General features: G+C 26.4%; 1 protein-coding gene across 5 annotated transcripts in view; it reads right to left on the bottom strand.

Annotated features, from left to right (window-relative positions):
• The window catches only part of LOC129981869 (cell adhesion molecule Dscam2-like), a 614,065-nt gene that overhangs the window by 216,653 nt on the left and 370,334 nt on the right, over positions 1 to 27,078 (bottom strand). For all 5 annotated transcript variants that reach the window (XM_056092905.1, XM_056092906.1, XM_056092909.1 and 2 more), the window contains exons 17-18: positions 9,792 to 9,862; positions 7,327 to 7,564 (exon numbers count right to left, since the gene is read on the bottom strand). In XM_056092905.1, the coding sequence (XP_055948880.1) occupies positions 7,327 to 7,564; positions 9,792 to 9,862 (309 nt within the window). The remainder of the gene's footprint in view (positions 1 to 7,326; positions 7,565 to 9,791; positions 9,863 to 27,078) is intronic.

Raw genomic sequence — 27,078 nt, 5'->3', positions numbered from 1 at the left:
CCAAATGACAACCTGTCAAAGCATGAAATACATCTCTCATTCAATGAAATAAAAATTTTGTGCAACCTTTGTTTCAAAACTGAAAATGCAATTAAAGATAAAATAAATTTTAAAATTGATCTATAAATATAAACAAAAAAAAATTTCTCACTATTTGTTTGGAAACTACTGTGCAAGTTTCTATTCCTGACTTCAAAAAAGAGCAAAATAGTGGAAGTTACAATTAATGTGACGGAGTATGGTTTCTACCAACTTGGAACATCAGAAGGAAATTTAAAACAATTATATGCGAGACAATTATATGTCCCAATTCACTTAATATTCTAAGAACTTGTTTAGAATTGAAGATATTCCAAATCACAAAATTTCTCTCTGGTCAGTTGCAATTACTCAGAGCAGTGGAAGCAATCAAGGATTTATCAGATGTATGTGTTTAAGTGCCAAAATATGTAATGTCTTTTCGTGAAAAATGTAGTAAAACTTCAAAATGTTGCAATGTGATAGGCTTGAATGACAAGTAGGTAAATTTTAATTTCTGATTTTTTTATCTGAAAACTTATTTGCCTTAATTAGAAAGGCATAAATTTTGTTTTGTACAAATTTTATTTTTCTATATAATTTGAATAAATTTTTTTAATGGCAACCTCATTATTTTTTCAGACTGACAATTCAAGTGATTTTAATTCTATTTAGCTTAGTTAATTTTCCTTTTCATTTACAATTTTTCTATGAAAGAAGTTTAATAAAGTATTAAATAACATTTTTATATTTTGGTATTGAAATAACATTTGTGTAATTATTTTTATTTTGATATGAGGCTAAAAAAAAGTTTAGCAGAATGTATTTATTTTAAACTTCAAAAAAAAAAAAATCTTTAAAACTTGAGATTATGCAGGCACTTTTGAGTTCTCTTATATGAATAGTTTCAAAGTATTTCGCATTTCATAAAACAGTAACATAAATTTTACTCCCATTAGTTTGAGTTTTTTTTTTCTTTATTATCCTAAACATTATTATAAAGTTTGCTTACATAGTCCAGTATCAGAACAAAAATATTATGCTTATGAAGTTCTATAAGACTTTTGCTTGTTAATTACTCATCTCCAATTGTCAACAAATGTTTTATTTGTACTTTTAAATGAAGCGAAATCTCAATTACTATTATAATTGTTTTCTAGGTTCAGCAAAAAGGAAAAATGAAATGTATAAATAAATGTATAATTTTTTATATGTAGCTGAAGATTCAGTTATACATATATATAATATTTATATAAATGTGTGTGGATTTTTAGAAATTTCAAACTCTTCAAGTATTACATAATAAATAAAGTTTAAATAAATTTTTTATAAATTACTTTGTGTCAATATTATTTATTCTTCTAAATTATAAGTCATAGTTTCAGGATTTTGCTTGGGTGTATAAGTCATTACAGAAAATTCAGTAAAAAATTTCAAGTAAATTATTATTTTACTTTGTATTTCTAAAATATTATTTAATGAAGGTCTTTGTAAATAAATTGTTTTGCATAGTTGTTTTTCTTTTCTCCTAAAAATAAAGAGGGGAAAATAATAATTAAAAAAATATTTGTCTAAAGAAATTTTGTATAATTGAAAGTAATGTTTACATTTTTAGGTATGGAGTTTTTGCGAAATATTCAGAGTTAATCATAGATCAAATTTGGTTCTTGTGCCATGAAACAAAACCAAACTAATCATAGATTTTTAAAAAAATTAGAAATTTGAAGTAAATTGTTAATTTGTGCTTGTAAAATGTTATCAATTGGACATTAGCTAACACTAACATTTGTAATGAGGTATAAAATGTCTACACCATAAAGTAACTTTGTAAGTTAATAATAAATAAGATTTCGTGTAAGTGAAAGAAGTGTTGTATTTTTGTGCATGGAATTTTTGTGAAACATATTTTTCAAATATACAGAGTTAATCATAGATCAAATTTGGTTATTTTGCCACAAATCTAAACCTCACTAAACATAAATTATGAAAATATTAGAAATTTGAAGTAAGTTATTAAATAAGAATTAAGTTTGTGCTTGTAAATTGTTGTTTATTGAATATTGGCTAACACTAACATTTATAATGAGGTTTAAAATTAATGCAATATGAAGTAACTCTGTAAATTAATAGTAAATAAAATTTCCTATAATGGGAAGAAGTGTTCCATGTTTGGGTATGGAATTTTTGTGAAATATTCAGTGTTAATCATTAATTAAATTTTGTTCTTGTGCTACAAAACCAAGCAACTAAATATAGATCAAGAAAATATTAGAAATTTGAAGTAAATTATTAATTTGTGCTTGTAAAATGTTGTATGTTGGACATCAACCAACACTAACATTTATAATGTGTAAAATTTCTACAACTTGAAGAAACTTTGCATGTTAATAGTAAATATAAGGAATATTGTAGAATTGAAAGAAGTGCTGCATTTTTGTGTATGGAATTTTTGAGAAATATTCAGTGTTAATCAAAGATCAAATTTAATTCTTGTGCCATAAAACCAAACTAATCATAGATAATAAAAAAATATTAGAAATTTGAAGTAAATTATTATTTTGTGCTTGTAAAATATTTTCTATTGAAGAAACATATAATAGGAATTATATAATTTAGTGTTTGAAACTATTTTTAACCAATGCATTAAATTTTAGGGTGTTAAAATAGGAATTTGTGTTTTATTCATTATTCTTTAGGAATTATTTGTTTATTGCTCACATTGAGCAATATAAAAGTGTGTATAGTAAAAAAAAAAAAAAAATATTTTTTTAATAAGAATTATATATTTTTCTGTTTCGAATTTTTATAAAATAGCTTTTAAAAACGAATGATATAGGCAATATATATAATACATCTACTTTTAAATTTCTAATATCAGTTAAAATCATACTGATTAATTATATAATTGAAACTATGATTATGTTAACATTTCTTCCCATGCATTAAACAATGAAAATAAATAGGAAATATCAATGAAGGAAATAAATCTTATATGTAAATAGATGTTCTGGGGATCAAATTTAAAATTATTTCAGATAATTTTAACATTTGTTTATTTTTTTTAAAGAGCAGTAAAAAAATGTCATTTAAACATTTTATAGGGTAAGATTGTGGTAAAATCTCTGCTATAATAATAGTTAAAAAAAGTTGAAAGAATTGTTAGAATGACATTTTCCATGAATTTTTATCGAAAACAAGTATTTTATGGAATTTTAAATTTATCAAAATAAATAACAAACACTATTATTAATAGTTAAAAAAGAAAAGTAAACTATACAAAATTTTGAAAGTATGATAGTTTTAAATATTATGAGTTTAGTTAGAAGTTATTATGAGTTTAGTTTCTAGAGTTTGAGAAAATTGAATAACCATTAAACTAATATTTCAATTTGACACCAGCAAGTGTTCAGAAATAAATTGCCTATTGATTTTCATTTGGTTGCCCATTGCTAAAATACATGGGGAAATGATTGGTATTGGGTCGCCGATTGTTAAAACACATGGGGAAATGATTGGTATTGGGTCGCCGATTGTTAAAACACATGGGGAAATGATTGGTATTGGGTCGCCGATTGTTAAAACACATGGGGAAATGATTGGTATTGGGTCGCCCATTGATGAAACAGGTCGCGAAATGCTTGGTATAACGTCGCCCGTGATAATAACAAGTCGCCAAAGGATCGGCAAATTCGTCGAAAACAAGTCGGGGCGGCCATCGCGCGGCGAACCGCCGGGGGACATGACCAATGTCGGGGCGAGATCGCCTCCGATCTCGCCCCAATCTCGCTCGTTCCGTGGGGCGATGCTTGGCCAATGGTTGGCCAACGATCTTTTGCTGCTTGGGGATGGACTTCTGGAAAAAGGTTATTTTATCAGATGCGAGTAAGTTTGAAATTTTTTCACCCCCTAGTATCCGAAAAATCTGGCGAAAAAATAAAACAGCCCTTGATAGTAAAAATGTACTTCAGACCCTGAAACATGGTGCTGGAAATGTGATGGTTTGGGGCCTCGTAACTCATGGCGGTGTTGGAAAATTTCACTTTATTGACACAAAAATGACAGCTTTAGGTTACACTGATGTGTTGCGGCATAACTAATTAGACAGTGCTAGAAAATTGGGTATCGGTGACACTTTCTTATTCCAACAAGATAACGATTCAAAACACACTGTGATAGTTACTAAAACATGGTTGCTTTATAATGCGCCAAGACGCCTTGAAACTCCACCACAATCCCCGGATATAAATCCACTTGAAAATTTGTGTATGCTATTGGATGCTCAAGTCCGAAAAAAAAATATTACAAGTAAAAGTAGTTTGAAAGAAGCACTCATGGGAGCTTGGGAAGAAATATATGAAGAAACCACCAAAAAGTTAATAGAATCAATGCCAAGACGTCTTGAAGCAATTGTAAAAGCCAATGAAATACATACAAAGTATTAAATTTCTATAAAATAATTATAATTATGTTTAAAATTTGTCACTAAGAAAGTGTACAAATACTCTTTTTGTACAGTTTTTATAAAGTTTTATTCATTAATCAACTAAAGTTTGTGATTTTTTTGTTGGTATTTTATTATTATTTTACCTCACTAGAATATATTTCTGCAATTTTAACTTAGTTACCTTATTTTATTTTGTTATAATATTCCAAAATTGAAGTGTACAAATAAATATTTTGTCAACTGTATATATATATATATATATATATATATATATATATATATATATATATATATATAAAGCTAACCAGAGTACGGTATTTTACGATAACAATTAATAGATTTATTTTGAAAATGTGATTTCCTTCTAGGTATAACTTCATTGACAATTATAAATTAAAATAAAATAAAATTCTGAGTGACCTTGCATCTCTATGTTATCATCATAGGCACAATCTCCATCTATATATATAGTATGTTGTAAATAACTTTTTTTTCGTTAAAAAAGCTAATTTTAAAGTGTGGAGTTTGCAGAATTTCTCATAATATCAAATCAGAAGGGAGCGTATGGAGGATAATTTGAATGAAATGTAATTATATCAATCAGAAACAAAAATAAATGAGTTAGATGCAGTAAGGATCGTTCAAATTATCGTGAAAAGAGATTAAATAAATATGTTAATAATCGTGTTTACATAATTGTTTTGAATAATGCCTAAATCTTCCAAATAAATTTTTAGTTATAAGTATGGAGTTTTCAAGAGTGAGACTTTGATTATGTCACTGCAGTATATCCAACATATAAATAATGCACTTTTGTATAGAGGATATATAAATAAAGGAAATATAATCTTATTTTAAAGATTAGCAATCAATCATTTCAATATGTTTATATTTTTTTTTTATTTCAAATTGTATCTAACAACTTAATTGTGCACGGAGAAATCTAAAACATATATGGTGCTTAATACCAAATTTATGTTTTCACCATTATGAATATTGTGTGCCATTGTGTTGTTTGTTGCTGATTAATATCAGGAAGATAATATCGTATATTATCTTAAATTCTTATGCAAACATAGATACATGCTAATACACTCTGGATATTAAATCTTCAATAATTGCGAAATTACATTATCTTACTTGTTTAATACCTTCAGAAACATTTCACTTATTACCCAGCTTTCTATTTCAATATGTTTTTTTTTCATATCTACCATTTGAATATGGTCAATATTAACAATACAGATTCTTTGCTCCTCTGAGGATATAAGAAATCAATTGACATCGGTATATTCAGTTCAGCTTAAATAAAATAATAATGTATCAGATCATTTGCACTATTGTTTTTTCTTCTATTTAAGAGTATTTTATTGTGTATGTTAGTAATTATCAACCTAAAAAAAGGTATCGCTACAACTCTGTTGCTCTGTTGCGATATCTTTGCAATATGTGTTGGGATTACGAATCTTAAAACATATCAAGATTATATCGAGTAATGTACGATTTTAATAAATTAAAAGCATTCATAAAACGATTTTAAGACTTACTCAGTGTAATTGGTGACAGTACTAAGTATATAGGATTTATTTTTAAGAAACTCCATAATCAAGAATATTGTAAATTTAATTGCTTGACTGAAATTAAAAGCAGTGTCAGTAATATGGAGTCAATGATTCATAACAAAAACATTGAAAAAGAATAACCTGGTTATACTCACGTGTTCATATTTAGACTTTTGCCAACATACTTCGGAAAGAACAACTTGTATTCACTCACAAAATACCACGTGATAATCAGAGCTAATGAAGAACTTGGAGTCGTTTTGACTCCCGTCTCCAGTTACGGGTAAAAGAAATCTTGAAAATTAAATTGTTGACAATTTATCATGTGAAGAAGTTAGAAGCACAGGAAAAAAATGGTTAATCTTAAATCTGTTCTATCATGCATAGTAGGTTTTAATCGTTGAGGAAACGACGAACATATCTGACCAATGTGGTAGAGTTACATTATTTTGAAATCTATATATGACACTCATTTTTCAATTATGGATGTCATAATGTGCTCAGTTGTGGACGATGTCATTTTAAGAATTGTGACATGGAAAATAAACCTTTTTTTTATGTCTGTTTAATACAAAAATGAGTTTTTGTTCCATCTGCTGTCGCGCATGAAAAAGAAAGAGTTTGAATCCTCCCCCCTTTTTTTTTCTTCAAATTATTCAGCATAATAATCTTGTGACTGCAGGCGGGAGTCAAAATGACTCCGCGTTGTACATTAGCCTTGATTATCACGTGGTATTTTGTCCTTGAATACAGTCGTCTCTTCAGCACCTTCTAGTGATTCTTTCAGCAGTATTTTGGCAAAAATCTAAGTATGAACAGTTGCATATAACCGAGTTATTTCGTGTAATTCAGTATTACCTAAACTAAGTAAATACTTATTAAAACATTGTTTAGATTTTTCTTATAACATCTTTCCAATATTTTATACTTTAACATTTAACATTTTTAATATTTTTTGTATCTACATGATTTTCAGAATGTATTGTGTTTCCACAATAAATTCCATTGCTGTTTACAAAAGACAAAAAATAAATAAATAAAAATAACAGTAGATACATTTTGACTCCATGTCTCTGGCCGCGTGAGGAAATTCATGTCTCCAGTTACGGGTTATGCATATAAATGTCTTAATCTAATGTCTTGTAAGAAAGGAAATACTAAATCATCTTCCAGCAAACTTTCATAATGTATCATTTTAGATATTGTATTTTAAATTAGCATTCTCCTGTTTTCTACAAAATAATATACAGTAGAATTGGTTTGTGTGGTTCAACTGCACTATTATATAATAAATTTGCTCACCGTATTCCAGTGTTTGGACAGTAATTTCTTCAGAATGTGGTCCACTTCCAGCCTTGTTAAAAGCTTGAAGTCGAATGACGTACTGTGTAAACCTTCGAAGATTAGTCAAATGATGCTCTTCTCTGACATCTCCACTGGATTCCAAAGTTTTATACGTGAAAGTGTCGGCTGACCGCAGAACTTTGTAGCCTAAATAATATCCTTTGATTGAACCTCTTCGCATTTCTTTTGGAGGCGCCTGAAGAAATATAATAATTCGAGGTAATGCAATATCAAGGTCATTTTGATAAGTGGTTTATTTAAAAGTAATGTTTTAAGAATTATTTTGGGATAATGACATTAATTCTGTCAGATAATATATATAAAATCTCCTAATTACAGAAAAAAAAAAGATTTTACAAATTTATAACAACTCTTTTTTTTTTTTTTTGGCAAAATAATAAATAAACGTAACCTAATTACATATATAATATATACCTAATTCAATATGCTGATGGCACTGTTTTATGAAAATGGAAGTAAATTAAAAAAAATAAAACTAAAATGATTAATACATGCAATGGTGTCAGCAATTAATTATTCATATAAAATATCTGTAAAGAATGGGGAAACATTTATAATTATCAAATTAAGAAAAAGAAATAATAAAGAACTGATAACATTAATGTTAAAAATTATGTTATTGAAATGTAATGATTTCCCAATCAATTACTTTTCAATTTCAGATTTTCTGTTTCAGTTTTCTTAATCCAAACTTAATATTAGTTTTCAAATTATTTATTATATTTTTCTATAATTAATGAAAATGTTATTATGTTTTTGCATCCCATTGCTGATAAATATCTAATTCTTCATTAAGTATTTAAACTACTTCTTATCTTATTAGTTAAATTAACCATAAAATGCTCATTGTTCTATTGTTATCAGGATCTCTCATGATATAGCAATCCATTTTACATTATATCAATGGCGCGATATAATCAAATAAACAATAATGCACAACATAAAAAATAATAAAGAAACAATGTATTATAAAATTCATTAAATATGCGTATGGTATTCTCTAAGTAGCTTCTTCTTAATTATTCGATGAAAATATAAAGTAGATATTGCAAAATGGAACTAAAATGATTGATTTATGTTAAGGTTTCAACAATTAATTATGATACAAAATATTTGTAGAGAATGGTAAATCATTTATAATTATCAAAATCTCAATAGAGAATGTTATTATACTTTTATCCTTTAGTTTTCTTAATTTAAATTTAATATTAGCTTTCAAATTATTTGTTAAATTTTTATAGTATTGATAAAAAAAATGTTATTATGCTTTATTAACTCTTTGCTGATAAATATCTAATCATTATATATTTAAACTACTTCTTGTCTTAGTAGTTAAATTTACCATAAAATTCTCATTATTCTATTGTCATCAAGATCTCTCATGGTATAACAACCTATTTTACATTACATCAAGGCGTAGCATAGTCAAATGCAACTTTTACACTAATACTCCACCACCTACCCAATCATCACATTAAAGCAAGAAATAATGAGAGGGTAATTGAATTCCGGTGCCATTTATATAGACAACAGTAAAAAAATGCTCGTTCAAGAATCAGCGTGTTAGTAAAATAAAATTGTGTGCAAATGTAAACAATTTTTTTAGCAAACACTTTATGAAATATAATTACATTATAATTTTTATGTAAATAAAATTTTGTAATCTACATAATATAGATAATAATATAAATAAATATTACATCCTAGTTGTATAAGATAAATTAATTAAACAAAATGTAATTTCATCGGAAACAAGTTATTATGTTGAAATAGTAATTTACTGTTCTCTTTAACTGATTACCTCGTGGTAATTAATGAAATTAATTATTATTATGATAATTTTTTGAAATTTAGATTGAATGAAATGTGAAAATGTAAGAATGTACAGGGTGGTAGGGGATTAGAAATAGATTTGAGATGTAGTACAAATAGATTTTGTGTGTGTGTGTGTGTGTGTGTGTGTGTGTGTGTGTGTGTGTGTGTGTGTGTGTGTGTGTGTGTGTGTGTGTGTGTGTGTGTGTGTGTGTGTGTGTGTGTGTGTGTGTGTGTGTGTGTGTGTGTGTGTGTGTGTGTGTGTGTGAGTGAGTGAGTGAGTGAGTGAGTGAGTGAGTGAGTGAGTGAGTGAGTGAGTGAGTGAGTGAGTGAGTGAGTGAGTGAGTGAGTGAGTGAGTGAGTGAGTGAGTGAGTGAGTGAGTGAGTGAGTGAGTGAGTGAGTGAGTGAGTGAGTGAGTGAGTGAGTGAGTGAGTGAGTGAGTGAGTGAGTGAGTGAGTGAGTGAGTGAGTGAGTGTGTGTGAGTATGAGCGTGCGTGTGTGAAATGAAAATATTGCCGAAAGTCTCAAGCAATTCTGTTTAAATATTTTATGCTTTAAAAATTTCGAAATAAAAGTTTTTCAATCTTACCATCCAAGAAACTTTCACTGACGAAGAACTAGTAGCTTCTGCCCTAATGTCAGCCGGTGGAGCTGCAGGTGCTGAAAAAGTAAAAAAGCATTGTGGCACTCAGGTATGCAGATTATAATGTAATAATTTTAAAATTTAATCAAAGATTGAAATTACAGATGTAATATCTGTCTATATAAATCAAAATTTCCAATATTCTTTGAACAGTAAATAATGAATTTTTTCAACATAACTCAAAAATAAATATACAAATAATATCTTCTCGTAATAACTTCCGAAAATATTATAGTGCAAAAACGATTTCATCTTGAAAGTAAAAAGACAGAAAAAATAAACCTTTTTAGTAATATTAAATTATACATATATTTTTATTTTCTAAAAATATTTCGATTGTAATTTACAACAATATATTTAATTTTTAAGTGATTCTAAAATTATTTCCATTGTTGCTAAAAATTTCATCTTGAATATTTTTATTGCTTGAGAAAATATGAGGATATAGCTTATTTTTTCAATAATTAGTAAGTTTCTATTTAAAGCATATTTTTGCTCTCCTTTTTGAAATTTACTTGCGTTTACTATTAAGATTTGATTTCACAATGGTGACTGAACAATGATGATAATTTTTCTCAATGATGATAATTATTTAAAAATTATGATGAATAAACAATGATATATTTATTTTTTTTAATGTGCGCATTTTTTAACCATTGTCATTCTGATGAATTAAATGTATAAAATTATGTTATTCGCCTTATCGCTTGAAAATTAATTCCGAATTTTAATGCACTTTTTTTTTGTCAAATTAGAGAAACTTTTATTGAGTTATTTTCATCTGCACAAAAACATCATCATCACAAAATATACCACAAATTGAATATATATGTGTGTATATATATATATATATATATATATATATATATAAACAGTACTGAATAATTTTACTTCTTGTTTTAACCGTTTAATTTAAATAATGTTAGTTCTCATTTAAATAAATATGTTTAGTTTCATAAAGAGCATTTGTATACGAGGTGAAGTTTATACACTTTCAAATAAATATCACATTTTGAGAAAAATGACAAAAAATTTAATCAGATGCATCGCATCAATAAACAAAATTGTGTAAAGTTTATATATATATATATATATATATATATATATATATATATATATATTGCAGTTAAATGACTATCAGATCTGAAATTTAAAAATACGTTACCGAGAAAGCCTCTAAATATCAACTATAAAAATAATTTATTTGGAAATATTAGAAATCATAAACAGTTGTGAACAAGCTAATATCTAAATGCGGTTAGTTGTTAAATATAGTGCCGATAAATTGTCTATTCTAAACAAATAAGATGTGTTTTTCTTTTTTTGTTTTTTTTCATTTCAGTAAGTAACGAGTGCAATAACAAGAATTGATTATAATTTATTAGTTTAGCCGAAATTCTGTAGATGGCAGCACGTTACTGGATGAATGATAAGAGTACGTCATCCAGTATCCATTTATCTCTGCAACTTTATGAATAAATATAATACGATAATTAACTCGAACTTTTTTTTAAAAGTTATGCTGTGTTATACAGTGGATTGAGCTGACTAATTGTGAAGGGATAGATCGTCAATAAAAACTAGATTTATCCATAACTTCTATTTACAAAAAAACGAATCAAAAATGAGTGCACAAGGGAAGTAATTAAACTTTCAATTAATAAAAATGAAAATAATTAAAAATATTTACCATTTTTAGTACGAAAATACATATTTGATGAATATGTATTCTAATAAATACATCAAAAATAAATAAAATGAATTCCATTTACTTAAAATTTATAATATCAAACAACAAGTAGACAATTTTATTAAACAAACAATAAACATAAATTTAAGTACTACAACTAAGAAATAAACTTCCGGATGAAAAAACACCACAATTCAAATTCAATGATTTTCGGATGATATATTGATATTCCATTCTCTTTTTAAATTTCTTAAAATTTATTTGCATACGGTCATTGAAAACGCATGGATAATAATCATATTAATAATTTAATATTAAAACTACAAATTGCCCAAAACATTAAAAGAATTCCGACAACTTTTTATCATTATGTTAGCAGTAATTTCAAGATTTCAGAGTAATATATATAGAACAAATAAAACTTTTTTTTGACAGAAAATAATTTTGATCTACTTTTGTTTATTCCTAATTTCTTGAATAGCGATTATTCCTGAAGTGCCATACTTATTGAACCGTTTAAAAATCAAATTACAACCAACTTAATAAAATTCCTTTTTAAATTAATATTTAATTTATTTCTATCTTGATAAATATCAAATTTTAGATTATTTTTTTCTGAATTCGTGAGATTAGAATATAAATAATGCTTAAGCAGTTACAATCATTCTACAATCAAAAAATTGCATATTAATTTTATTCTAAATTGAAATGGTGAATTTGCTTTCATTCTAAAGAACTTAGAAGCAAGTATTCGGTACAGTGATAGCAAAAATGATTAATAAAAATAAATAATATGATTAATAATAATAACATAGTTTTTGAAAAATGGGCAATTAATTGAAGTTTTGAGAAAGTTTATACAAGTATTCAGGCTAAATGTCAAGGCAAAATCATAAAATCAAGGCATAAAATATAATCCATTCATAAAATCAAAGCAAAATCATGAAAAAAAATGAATAAAATATAATTCATTTCGAAGTTATATGCATGTAATAATCTGTATCCAAATGTGATTAATAAAATGATTGTTTCAAAGGAAAAAAAAACTTAAAATTCATGCTTATGCTTAACTATAAACGTATACCTAATGGATAAATATATAAAAATTTAGCAAATCTAATATATATGTAAATATTCTTTGCACATTTGAGGAATATTTTTAGAAAGCATTAGGAAGCAAGGCAGTTATAAAATATGGAAGATGTATAGTACCCCTTCATTTAAAAATTTGATCATTTTTATAAATAGATATTTAGTTCTATAATAAATTATATTCAAAAATGTATACTTTAACAGTGTCAACATGGAAATATGCATAATATTCTTTAGAATATTTATATCTTTCTCTTTCATTAAAAAATAACTTATGTTTTACACTTTTCTTAGCCGAAAAAATAAACATAATTTCATGAAAGAAAAATGAAAGTTAGAAATAATAATGATTTTTTGATGCATGAAACAACGATACATAATCTGAATTAAATTAAATTTAAAGGAAAATATTTAAGATTTTGTAGCATTTTATTTTTTTTATTTATTTATTTCATTTTATTTTTTTATTTATAGATGTTATATTGAAAAGTTTCGATTGAAACAATGTTATAAAATAATTTATTAAAAGCGCTTAGGCGCAGTTTTTTTTATATGTATGTTTCAGATTTACAGTCAGATATTTTATATCATTAGGAAAAAGATATTCAAACAACTTCTTTCATTTTTGAATGTTCAACAAAAACATAATAAGAATCATAAAAATATTCAAATAATTTTCAGAAATATTTATTTTTATTTGATGTAATTGTGTTACTAAACATTGAAGAATAAATGAACAAATGCGAAAATATTTGAAATAAATTTCAATAGCAAAAGAAACAATATTTGCTTTGAAAATTGAGAAGCGTTAGATACAATGTTTTCTCAAATTTTATTTTTTACAAATTTATCCAGTCATTTTCAATTTTTTTAAAACTTTTTTTAAACTAATGCTGATTATTCTTTATGATTTTTTTACATTAATTCTCTTTATGAAATACAGTTTTCCGTTGAAAATCGTAATATTTAGTTTGTGTCGTATTTTCCAGCAGCATTTCATCTTTTTTCTTCGTGATTCCATCTCTAATTCTATTTACTATTATTTTATACTTGATTTCACATTTCTCTGGATTAAAAGATAAGAAATAAATATGTTCAGAGATAATATATACTTATTTTATTTTATTATTCAAATATATTTACTTATTCGTTAACTAAAGTATTCGTTAACTTATTCGTAACTAACATAACTTTACTAGTAACTAACGTAACTAGCACAAAGATATAAAAACAAAAACAAATTTACTATAATGTTCAATCTTCCTGCTCTTCAGTATCCGGATAATATTACTGAATATGTTGTGCTAGTTAGTAATGATTATTTTTTCCAAATTTATTGAAATTTTATTACTCTCTAGTTTTATATAGTTCATATCTGTATCTTATTATCCAGGTACTTCAAATCTTCGCCATAAAAAAGGATGATGTAAAACATAATAAAAATTCTAAAGACATATTTTTATATTTATTTCCTCTCTCTGTCTCTCTTTATATATAAAGCCTTAGGAAGATTTTTTTTTCTGAATGAACTTGTCAGTTAATTTGTGCAGACAATATGATAGCATATATCAAAAATTTTAAATCATTTTGCTAAGTAGTAAATCATTTAAGCTAAAAAAACTAAGCACTCTTGAATCATCTATCATCTTAACTGATGGAACACATTTATATGCTGTTAAATATCCATGCCATATCAATTTTGACAAAATTTAGCTGCTATTTAATTGCAAATATAATTGTTAGATAACAATGCATTCTTAAAATAATTATGATGATAAAATGACATATTAATAAATTATAAATTTTATTAATCGGAATATATATTATACTAATTAACATTTTTTATATAGCATTTAGCTGAATCTCTTTGCTTGTGTTTGTTAACGTTCTGCAGTTTGAGATTGAAAAAAATAGAAAAAATAGATTTCTAAAAAAAAAATACCGTATAAAAGAAAATCTTCAAATGAATGTTTTTTGCATGAAATAATTCAGTAAAATCTTTGCATCTACTTCACTAAAAAATTAATATATAAAAAAATATTAGTCGACAGGATAAACTTTTTTATTAAGAGGAGAGCCGAAATGCTATTTACAAATTAAAGTAGGTCGCATATATGGGGGAAAAAATGTTTGCACTAGAAGATGAGACTAGACACACACATGGTAAATGGGTGATATGGTGCACTGTTTCTCGATGATCAAGTAAACGAGAAAGATAAATGACATAAAATAAGTAACAGAAGTGGAATGAATTAATTATTTGCTGTTTTTTTGCCAATTTATTCCTTTATATAATTTTTAGTTTTCAATTCCGGAAAACTAGAAGTCAAAGACGTATATTAAACGTTTTGTTTAAGAGTTAAATGATTGAAAGCATTTTCAGAAAGTTTATTATATATATATATTTCAAAAGTTTGATGATCCTTTTTTTAAAAACCTTTGATTATTTAAGACGCTCTATATACCTAAATTGACAAAATAATGCCATATTAAATGTAATAACTAAGATAGTATTTCAAGATTTCATAACAACTATTAAAAGCATTCATTAAAAATGGCAAGGTCAAGTGTCATTTTATTATGATTAGTAAAAAGATTTGTATCTATGATTTGTAAAACTGTGAAACCGGACTCCATGAAACTGGTAACTATTTTTTTTTAAATTTCTCATTTATTTTAAAGAAAACACGTTGTACAATAATAAATAATATCACTAGTAAATACTGGGGAAAATTACTAATATCACTAATAATTTTAAATATTTGTATAGCTGGAACCAAATTAAATAGATAATCAATTTTTTTGTTGCAATTAAAAAGGTCTTAAAGTAACTTTAATATGAAATCAAAGTATTTAATATCATCAAAAATATATTTTTATAAGTTTAAAGGATTTTATTTTATATCACGTGAATATCATTTCTAATTAAGCATTTGAAAGAAAGTCAAACTATTTTTGCATAAACTTATTTATATAAAAAGATTTTATTTGAAGAATAATGCATTGTAATTAAATTAAAAATGAAATCAGCTAATCCTACTGAAATATCAAACTTTTCTTTAAAGATCATTTTGAAAGATCATCCTGCGTCCTCTAGAAGATGAATTCACAAAAGGTACAGGTTCAAAGATTTAAAAATATTAGTTTGCAACAATAATTCATGGCTTTGGCTGAAATGTTCAGTTATTTAAATTATAACAATAAAAAAAATACTGTTTTTTATGTAATAATCATAGGGATCATGGTATCACAAAAATATTAGTAATTCAAACCACACTGTAGGAGAGGCCACATTATTAATGAATAGATGCCATTATATATTTCCTGGGATTATAGAAATGAATAATAATGATTGTATTTTTTTTATAAATTATTCGATATTTAGGTAAAAAATTTGTAATTAAAGGACCAGAACATAGGAAATATAGGCGTCAAGTGTTCCATAATTTTTCATAGAATTTCTTACGCAATTTCCTACGAATAAAGCTCGAATTAATTGTCCTGTCATGGTATTAAAAACTTCAAATAATGAGATCACAAGGAATTTCGTCGCTTCCCTCAAAAATTTATAATTTAAAATCAAAAACATTTGTCCATTATAATATTTTTTCTTTCCATTGTAGTTTTAAAAATAATTCAAAGTATTGATAAATGTTTGCTTCTAAAAAACTTTCTTTTTACAGAAACTAAAATAATAACTTTATGCATAACTTCAGACCTATAGACGATTCTAAAGGTTTCCAGATACAAGGAGTCTGAGGCATGAACAGTCGTCATCAGTGCCAGTTTCCATTTTTTTTTTTTTTTTTTTTTTTTTTTTTTTTTTTTTTTTTACAATTACAATACTTGATATTTTAATATTTCATATCATCACTATATTGCGAAAAATATAACAGTGAAAGAAAAGATAGTAATGTATTCTTGCTGTTTTAAAAACTTTTTGTCATATAAAATGTTGTGCATATCAATGTATATTCAGTATATATTACAAAGATTTTATATCAATGCATTTTCAAGTATAATTATTCTTACATTTCTTCTTTAAGAAATTGAATTTTTTGTTATGAATTGGCAGTACTTGAACTCTCTTAGCCTGTAGTTATCAGTCCTTTAATTTATTTTCTATTTCTTAAATTGAATTTTGAAATTTTGTTTTCCCTTTTTAATTCCCTTTTTTTCCCGTTCAGTAATATTTAATTAACAGTTTATAATATATTTTTATTCGCATGCTGTCTCTATGCGTTTTGCATTTTTTAAATTGTTTTTAGTTCACTTTTATGCTCTTTATTTTTTATGTAAATTCTCAGTTTTATTGTTTCTTCAGTTACTAAGAGGCAGTCTCATAAGATAAAAAATATATATATCATATTAAATTATACTTCAGCAGCAACTTTTCCACCAAATTTTTCTGAAATCGTCTGCTTTAAAAAAAATTAAATTTTTAAATTCAGAATTTCAGATTCAAATATATATATATATATTGCCTACTAGCCGCCTTTTTTGACCAGTTGATTCGCTATAATTTATTGTTGCTGAGAATTTTTCATTACTTTGCATCAATAGATTTTTCAAGAATTTTTTTAAAAATTTAAATTTTTTAACCATATATTTTAGAAGCTTTACACTTCTCGGTTCATTTTCCCATTTATTTCTTTAATTTCCTCTTTATGTTTTACATATAACTTATATCACAAAATAGTGCGAAAATATTTACAAATTGACGCACTTGAAAACGTTTTGACTATTGATTAGTTTTTAGTGAAGATTTAATATTATATTCATAACAAAACTACAAAAACTTTTTTCAGAGCCAGCTTTTTACTGAAACCTGTTTAATGTGTAATATCAGCGCCATTTACACATCTTGATCATTAACAACAAAAAACAAAAGCTAAGAAAAATTATTGATATCAACAGTGAAAACGATTTCACTACATCAATGAAATATTTTTATATTTCAGTTCGCTGTTGATGCAATATTTATTTGAGTGTTTTCATTTATTTTCTTTTTCTGCTTCAAAAATGACATTTTAAAACAACAAAAACAAATTTATTCAATATATTCCTCTTCTGATCTGGTCACTTTTAGCTACGTTATGTTTATATATCCGCGATATAAAATACAGAAAATAAAGTGATGAATTCTTTGACACAAAGTTTGAAAAAGGACGTTACAGCAAAATGAGACGAAACAAATTTGCATGCCTTAGGCCACAACTAAACTACTCCTCTCAGACGCCTCTGCATACATATTACACGTTTTCCCAACAGGCTGAATATCCCAGTCTATAGATTCTTTTACAAGAAATTTTGAAAAGCGATCCACACGGAGCCTTAAAAACAGTTAAGTGCCTTAAAAAAGCGTCCATGGACCGATATTAAGGTAAGAAATAGAAGGCTCTATAAAATTCGAGTTTCTTTTTGCATCTTCTAAGAGAGTGTTACTGTCCTAAGATGCACGAAATAGTCGCTCCTTTTATGCGATAAACTCTCTGGAATGTCAGATACGCGAATCGAACTTTCGGTAATGAAGTCTCGGGGGTGGACTAGAAAAGAAAGAGGGGATGGTTGGAGTAATGGGGTGGTTCAGAATTGATGATGCTCAAGGTTATGGGGTAAGGAATAAGAGCTCCAATTTTATAGAGAGGCTTTAAAACATTTCGAAAAAATAAAAATTGTGAAGAAGAAAAATGTAAGTGGAGCTCTGAAAATGATCATGGTATTAAAAGTATAAACGGAAGGTTTATGACAAAACAATTTTCTAGATGCGTCTGAAGGCTATAATAAGTTTTGGGGCTCTCGTATTTTGCTACAATATATGATTAATCGATTACACCTGAGAATATTGCCTGTCCAATGAATTTTATCAATTTCGTCTAAAAACATCAAAGCCAATTTTAAAATTCCTTCGACAGCCAATTAGAATTTTTGTTTGAATAGGAAATTATTTTTTTTAAAAATGTAATCGTTTTTCTTCGACAATATATCTATAAATTGTTATTAAGATTATTTTTAAAAATAAGGAGTGTTCTTTTATGAATTGTTTATAGACTGCAACAAAAGTTATAATATGTTGAGCAATTGTTTGTTATCCAGTTAATATTTCAACGAAGAATATAAATATATTTGAAATGGTATCTGAAAAAATCTTTCAATATATTCATAGAGATTGTAAACAAATATGTAGTGAAAAATTTCATTTTTTGAACTCCCTGCGTTTAAAGTTTATTTTATGGACCGAATGACACATTTCTCCAAACTGAAAGAAATCTAAATATTAAGATTGATTCAAATATCCATTTCAGATAATTTAACAATTTAAATATTTCAATTTGTATATTTTATTTATGAAAAAGTACACGAAAAAGTTTATTATCGAAACAAATAGGAAAATATAAAATTTCTACTTTTGTATTCTCACTTGATGATATGAATAATAATAATTATTATTATTATATTTATATTATTTTATTCTCAAAATTATTTTCATGAATCAAAGTGCTGAGAATGATAATGTAAAAATTGCACATTTTCATGTTACGAAATTACACTGGAAATGACCTTCAAAATTTTGAATCTTTGATACCATTCGGTGTTTTCTATATTTCAGACTCCTATACTAATAAAATAAAATAATTATTGTTAATTTTTAGAATTCATGGAGCTTTCAGCATATTTCTGCTAATAATAAGAAATAATGAACCTTTTTTATGTTTTTCTATATATTAGCGCTCTCAAATTGTTTGACATAGAATAACCATATTTCGAACATATCTGTACTTGAGAATGGCAATGTACAACTCTGAACAAATTTTTAAAACACGAATTGCAGTTTTAATTAATTAAAACTGAGCTTCGTACGGACGCAATAATTTTTGAAAAAGTGAATGCACAAAGCTGTTATTTACATTTTTCAAAATTCAAAATCTTTCTTATTGTAACGGTATATTTCCCACGAAACTGGCTAATTTTTATTTATAAATTGTTTTTTAATATTTTTGAATAAATGTGTTTTTGTCATCGAAAAAATATTCATTCGTTTTCACTGTTTCTTCAAATATTTAACTACAGTATTTTTTTCTATTATCGAAAGCCGAGATAGAAATATATTTATTATTATCATGGAAGTTTGCAAGATATAGTGAATTTTCAATGCTAATAAATGCAACGGGCAATTAGAAAACAGATACTCGCAGAGTGATATTTTCGTTGTCACTATGATGACTTTAATATGTTAAATAATTTTTATACACAATAATCAGAACAGGGAGAAATTCATTAAAAAATAAGAAAGGCTTACGTATTTCATCATTTGATGTTTAATGATACTTTATTTATGGGAATAGGAACCAATTATGCCCCACAGTTTCAATTAAAATGAATAATTATCAGCATATTTGGCAAACCAATTGATCACTAAAGACAGTATGTGGTTGTATATGATTTAGAGTTTCAGTCATGATATTAGTTATTTTCGATACAATTTCGATATTTTTTGCGATAAAACTTTCTGAATATTTAACATGTGCTAAACATTTTGATTAATAAAAAATTGTTTTATATTATATATTTCGATAATAACTGACTATCCAAAAGTGTCCAAATTCCAAATAACTGAAAAAAGTGTATTTCAGATGGTGCTAAATATTCATTCTTACAAAAAAGTTTACTTATTTATAGCAGTTTCTATATTTATATCTTGCTTTATTCCAATGAGTAAAGTTTGCTCTCTAAAAATATTAAGCTATTTTACAGCAATAATAAGATTTCTTTAATTTCATTTAAACTCGGATTCTAAAAAAAAGGAAAAAGTTTGAAATAACTAATTTTAAGATATCCATATAATCATATATACATATATTATCGAAAAAAATGGGCAGTGATAAAATAAGAAATTGGGAACTGCGTTATTAATGTAAATGAATTAATACATTACTTAAATGGCAAATACTACATTAATTATAAAGTTATTAATAACTAAAATTGATAAGTAAGTTTGGACAAATTATTTACTTAAAAGTTATGAATTTAATGCACAAACAAATGAAATAAATATCTTATTAGAAATGAAATTAAAGTAAATTTTAAAAACAGATGGAATGTATTCAATTACAAGAAGTTGAAAGATATGCATTCATTAAATAATTTAAATTATTAGAAAGCTTTTACGAAATGTGCAGTTATTCAAATGTTTGCTTCAACATAAAAATTTAGAAATGTTTTGATAATTCGTCTGTTATTATTTTATAATGAATAAGAAAGGTTCTTTAAACGATTTCAAAAGGATTTCTGAGTTTTAAGTGTGTAACTGAAAAGGGTTTTATTTTAATTCCCATTACATAATAGAATTAGAATTCTTTCATTCAGTTTAGGATTCTTTCATTGAAACAATAAATCAATTCTTTTAATGCCAAATTACATTTTAAATGACAAAATTCTTTGATCTATTTAAGTCAATAATTCTTTGGAAAGAAGCATGGCATGTCACGAAGATGGTAGATTTCATTACAAAAAGTTGTCAAATCTATTGAAACTAATTTTTTAGCAAGTAACAATGCTTCTTATCGTTTATACTCTTTCAAATGAATTTCATTATTCCCTCATTTTATATTCGTTTACTTTTGAAAAAAAAAAAAAACATAACTTTTCGAAAATGTTCATTAAAATATTGATTTCATATTTAAAAAAAATGTTTTCAAAACGTGGGTGAATATATTATATTCCTAAAAATATTTTCTCAATATATAAGAGTTATATATCTTATTAAGGTGTATTAGCCCATCCAGGAATTTTAAAGCCCATAATTTCTCATGTAGAAATAAATCCTAGACTTTATGGATATTCAATATTTCATTTTTGTCAAATATATATATATCTTTCTTAACTGCGTATTTGCCAAATATTTATCATATATTTTTTTGGAAATTAATTTAAAGAACTTTGCCTCTCTGACATATATTGCTACAGTCACACAAACGAAAAAATGTATGGACAGGGGGATTGCGAACAACTATAGAAGTGATTGGCGTATTCAAGAATTGAAGTGAATACTATTAAATTCTCTCATATAGACGTTTTCCTGTTGTCTGTATGCGAACACGCAGGAGCGAATTGTCAAATAAACAGAGCAGACGGCTAATGGCTTCCAAAACTTTTTCCAGTATTTTCAAAATTTTTTAATATTTGGGCTTTCATTTTTTTTTTTTTTTTTTTTTTTTTTTTACAAAAAGCCATGATCAACTATCAAATTTCAGAACATTACTCTTATAACCCCTCCCTCTCCTAAGATTTCAAATTCGTTTTCAAATCAACATGTTCCAATTTCTTTCTCAGTTGACTAACTTACAATTCAACAGTTTTGTCAAATTTTAAATTAGAATATTTATATTCTTTTAAATAGTTTTGGCTTTTTTTATCACTTTAGTTGAAATTATTTAAACATTTTAAATTTTCTTTATACTAAAACATACTTCCTTGAACCTAACGTGCAATTATGCGTCTTCCTATATCAAAATATTCGGTACTTAAAGAAAGCTAAATTAATATCAATAAAAATATATAGTTTTGGAAATTATTAAGGATAAAGAGACCAAGAAATTTATTGTCTAAAGGCCCCTATAAGGCTCAACCCAGTCCTGGAAACATGAGAAACAAAGAGTGAAGACTCCTTTCCCGCCCACTTCGGGCAAAATTGGTGATCTGTCGCTGTCTTCCTTTTTTTCCTTCTTAGAACTGGAATGGAAAAATGTTGTCTGCTATGCCTTGAGTTCTACAGGGGCAGTTGAAAGACAAAGAAGTGAAGACTGTTGGGCAGGGTGCATCAAACGATATTGAGGTCGGATGTACAGGGGATGTTATCAGTTACTGACAGCTACGATGGATATAATTCAGTGTGAATAAAATTTCGACAGCCTTGAGGCTGGAATGGAAATTTCTAAAATAAAACGTAGAATATCATCGTGTATGGGGAGCAATTGTACATATATTTATTTTCAAACAATATCAATTGATCATTTATCATCATTTTTCAAAATCATATATCATATCATTGTTCAAAAAATATATTTTTAATATTTTTTTAATTATTTGCATAATTAAAAATAAAAGCTAAATAATATCTTTCGCATTAAGAATGATGATAAGAACTTAGTTGTGCTCTAAAGCAGATACCACGACTATGAAACAATTTAATAGCAACGTAACTCATTATTTGAAAATCTACAAGGAGTTAATAAAAGCAATAAAAATGAATTCAAATTACTATAACTATCATCTCATCAATTCCAGAAAGAAAACCTTTTTAGGAAATGCAGAAGGAAGCTTAAGTTTTGTATGCATATGCAATAACTGAAATATTGGATCAGCCTTGATTATTTGTGCAACATCATAGTCATAGCCAGTTTTGATCCAGACTCTGCAAAGTAAGTGTGCCTTTTATTCTACAAATAAATCTTTTACTATTAATTCTGTTGTCTTCATTTTATTATGTGTGTTATTTACTTTTCTATAGCATTTCCTTTGCTTGCAGTAGTGGATTATTACTTGAAGATATGCAGGTAGTATTTGATGAATAATGACCATGTAGCAGAGGGTAAAATTTCATTGCAGTTTTTTTATTCAATATATAATATATATGCTTTAATAAAATACATAATTTCTATCCATTATCAAAGTTTAACGATTTCAAGAAAAATGGTCAAAACAATCATCAATAAAAATTCTAACAAGATATAGAAGTTCATAATAAAGAGACCAAAAGATAGTTTAAATTATGGTATAAAATCCTATGAACTTTCAATGAGAGAGAAACTTAACAAGCGGAACTTTTCCAGACAAAATTTCAGAGGATGTTCTTGTTTGAAAATGATACAAGCATTTAATGCATAGTTGATAATATGAAATATAATTATATCGCAATCACAAAATGCATACATAGATTTTTGCTTGCCAAATAATCGATATTTATGTCTGAATCATATGTGACTGATTCATAGACAGGTTGAATATATATAATGATCCAGTAAATTTGAAACCAAATATCAGTTTTTCGGTAATAGGGATATTTTTTTATTTTTCCAACTTATTCGTTAATAGTTCCTTCTAATCAATCAGGTATGATTAAAAAAGATACAAGGCTTTGTCGCTCTTCTCAGTATGTAAATTAACCCTTAACAGGGGACGTGTGGTCTGTGAGACCACTAGTGATGGATTTTCTGTCATCCCTATTCTATTTTTATCTCAATTGAATGGATTGACCCTGAAGCTTCCTGTTTTATGATCTTCAATACACGTGCACTTTTTCAACCGATTTCAGCATATGCTTTTTTAAATAATTCTACTATTTCTTCGAACGCTGTCTCTAAGACCGCATCTCCCTGTTAATGTCCCAGTGATAAACAAGGCTTAGAGGATGGCGCTAAAACTTGGACACTGAAATATCACCCAGTTTACTCATCTTTTTATGAAGCAGTGCTACATACACTTTTAAATGAAGCAGAAAGTGATTTTAGTGATAAGGATAATTGCACAGAAGCGTTTTTCGATTAAAGTTCGCATTCAATTAATTTTGATATGTTCAAACATAATTAATTTTTCTATTCATAATGTATTTTGAAAAATTTATAAAATATATTAATATACCATGATATATATATATATACATAATTTATAGGTTGATTTTTATACTAGTTCTTAACCTGTATGTTTAAAATGCCCTTGTAAACCGTGCTATGAAAGTCACATAAGTCGATAAAAAAAGGGCCAATTTTACTCATTGTCATTTTTTATTTTTCATATAATTATAGAATTTTACATTATATTATCTTCTATATACCTTCATATACTGTAAAAATAAATATGATTTAAAAAGTAAAAAGTAATATGCTTTTTCAAGAATATTATTTATTGTAATGTGCAATTTGAAAAGAAAATGCATGTCCCAACGCATCAAAAATTTCTAAAACATCATCAACATACATCAAGAAAAATATCTGCAAAATATGTTGGCAGTTTTTCATACTAATACATTCATTAGAAAATTTAATTTGAGTGTATATGAAATGCGGTCTCGTAGACCGCACCTCCCCAGTTGAGTCCTAAAATTTCACCTCACCAGTTAAGGGTTAAGTGGGATTTAAATGACCAAATGAAGTAACAAAGAATAATCATTACGAACATAAACTGGCATTAGTCCCCTATAAAGAGGGCTAATGCTTGTTTATGTTCGTAAATGAGTATTCTATGTAAAGAAGAATACTACTTTTTTCTTATTATTTATAAGGAAATTTTATTGGTGCCAGTGATTTGAATAATAGTATATAATGCAAATATTAATTATATATTTATTAATTTGGTGTGGTGATATAAATATGAGTAATATAGTAATTAATGAAAGGGCAGAGACTTCCAGGCAAGGAATATTATATAAGAGGATTCTAAGCGACCTGGAATTGGAGTTAATTGGATAAATTACTTAAGATTCACAAATGGCTGTTTATCCAATTTCACCATCATGTAAAATTGGATAAATAATTTCTATAGCAAAAGTATAGCTTTTCTTATCTACAGAAGTAGTTAAGGAGATGAAACTTTGCCTAAGCAAAATACCAGTGAAAATGCATAGTATAATTTTGTATTGAATTATCTCATAGTAGTTTGTTTTTAGTGTCTCAAAATTCAATTATGCCGAGGATGTGGTGAGCCCATTCAATCAGTTAAAATGAAACTTTCTCCCTCTGATGTGATATAAAACTGTGGAAAGAGATATAGTCGTCGGTATTATCTACATTAACTGATCATCTCTCACTGGGGCAACCTCAAATATGGGAATGAGAATCCACAACATTGTGATTGGTTCTCACTTCCTGCTGAAAGTGTTAAGATTCTAGATTCTAATTTTTTCCATTTCTATCGTAAGATATATCTCCTACAAAATGGTGTGCATCAGATCCCGTGAGAGTGATTATTAGTATTCATAAGTATTCCTATTTCTGAATTGTCAGGACATCGATCATTCATCAACTCTCAATGACAATTGCAGCGTGGGAGTAATTAATTTTGGCGAGTTATCATTTGAACGTAACTCAATGTATTAATGCTCTTTCAGAAGATATTCTATTACAGTTTCAAATGGGACATTAATTTATTTTCACTAAAAATAATCAGTCAATTATCTCAATTAATGTCTGGACAAAACTTTTTGTTAAATACTTACGCATTAGCACTGAATCTTAACAAAAATTTCAGTCCGTTTCGTTTTAATCTTGCTTTATTTCCAACTTCTCAATGGCATTGTGTTCTTTTTTAAATTTAAAATTAGAAAGGAAAATTTATAAGATACACAATTGTTTATTTGATTAGAAAGCTTCCTTTCCACATACGTATCGAAGTATATTTTGAAAGCAATTTTTAATCATCTACCTCTAGATATATTATGATTAAGAATAAGCCGAATTAATATTTTCATCAATTCTTTGAAAAGAAATCCTATGATGAATAAAGAAAAGAAATCATTTGTTTTTGTCATCAGTATGGCCTTTGTTGGTAGAAAAAGAAATGAACTCGGAATTCGAGATTTAATAAATAATTTTGATTTTGGTGTTAATATTATCGAACCAACAATTAAAAAAAAGTCTGGTACTATTCATAAATATATAGTTGATTTGGCATTTAATAGTATATTGTGCTAAGGAAAATTAATATTTAATACGCGAAAAATTACATTTTTTATGCTTATTGAAAAATGATATTCGTTCATGAATTAATTCGAATATTATCGATAATCGATCAATTCGTTTTCCTCCAACTTTACATTAGCTTCCTTTATAATTGTTAAGATGAACCCTGCTCATTATTAATATATTTTATTTATAATATGATTTTTTTATTAATAAGTATGGATATTTAGAAATACATGCTTTTCATTTAAACTTGCTGGAAATAAATGTAGTTTTTCTGAAGTATTTCTTTTGCCGTTTTCATTGTTTTTTTGTTAAATTTTCAAGTATATTCTTAGGGAAATTTATCACTGGATCTATTGCCTTAAATTAAAAACATATTTTTAAATGGTATTACACTTGAATTATAAAAAAAAGCTAGAAAATACAGAAACATTTCAAATGATCAAAGTGGTCTTAGTTGAATCGAAACAACTACGTCTTTTCAAGACAAATTTAATTATTTTGATGAATAGCAGTAGAGATAAATGAAGTGTCAAAATGATGAATGTGAACGAAGTGATATTTTCAAGTATTAAAAAGAAATTTCTATGGAATAAGTCACCTAAAAATGTAGCATTAATCTTCATAATTTTTTCCATGTATTATTAGGACTCAGAATGCCAGCATATTTTAACGCATGATTTTTTTGTAATTTTAGAATATGAATATTTTAGAATATATTTATTAGAATATGAAGATTGAAAATTTCGAAGTTGAAAATTCTAGACAATAC

The sequence above is a fragment of the Argiope bruennichi genome, chromosome 8 (genome assembly GCF_947563725.1).
Source record: "Argiope bruennichi chromosome 8, qqArgBrue1.1, whole genome shotgun sequence".
NCBI lineage: Eukaryota > Metazoa > Arthropoda > Arachnida > Araneae > Araneidae > Argiope > Argiope bruennichi.
The sequence above is the reverse complement of the archived record's forward strand: the minus strand, read 5'-3'. Positions and strand labels throughout refer to the sequence as shown.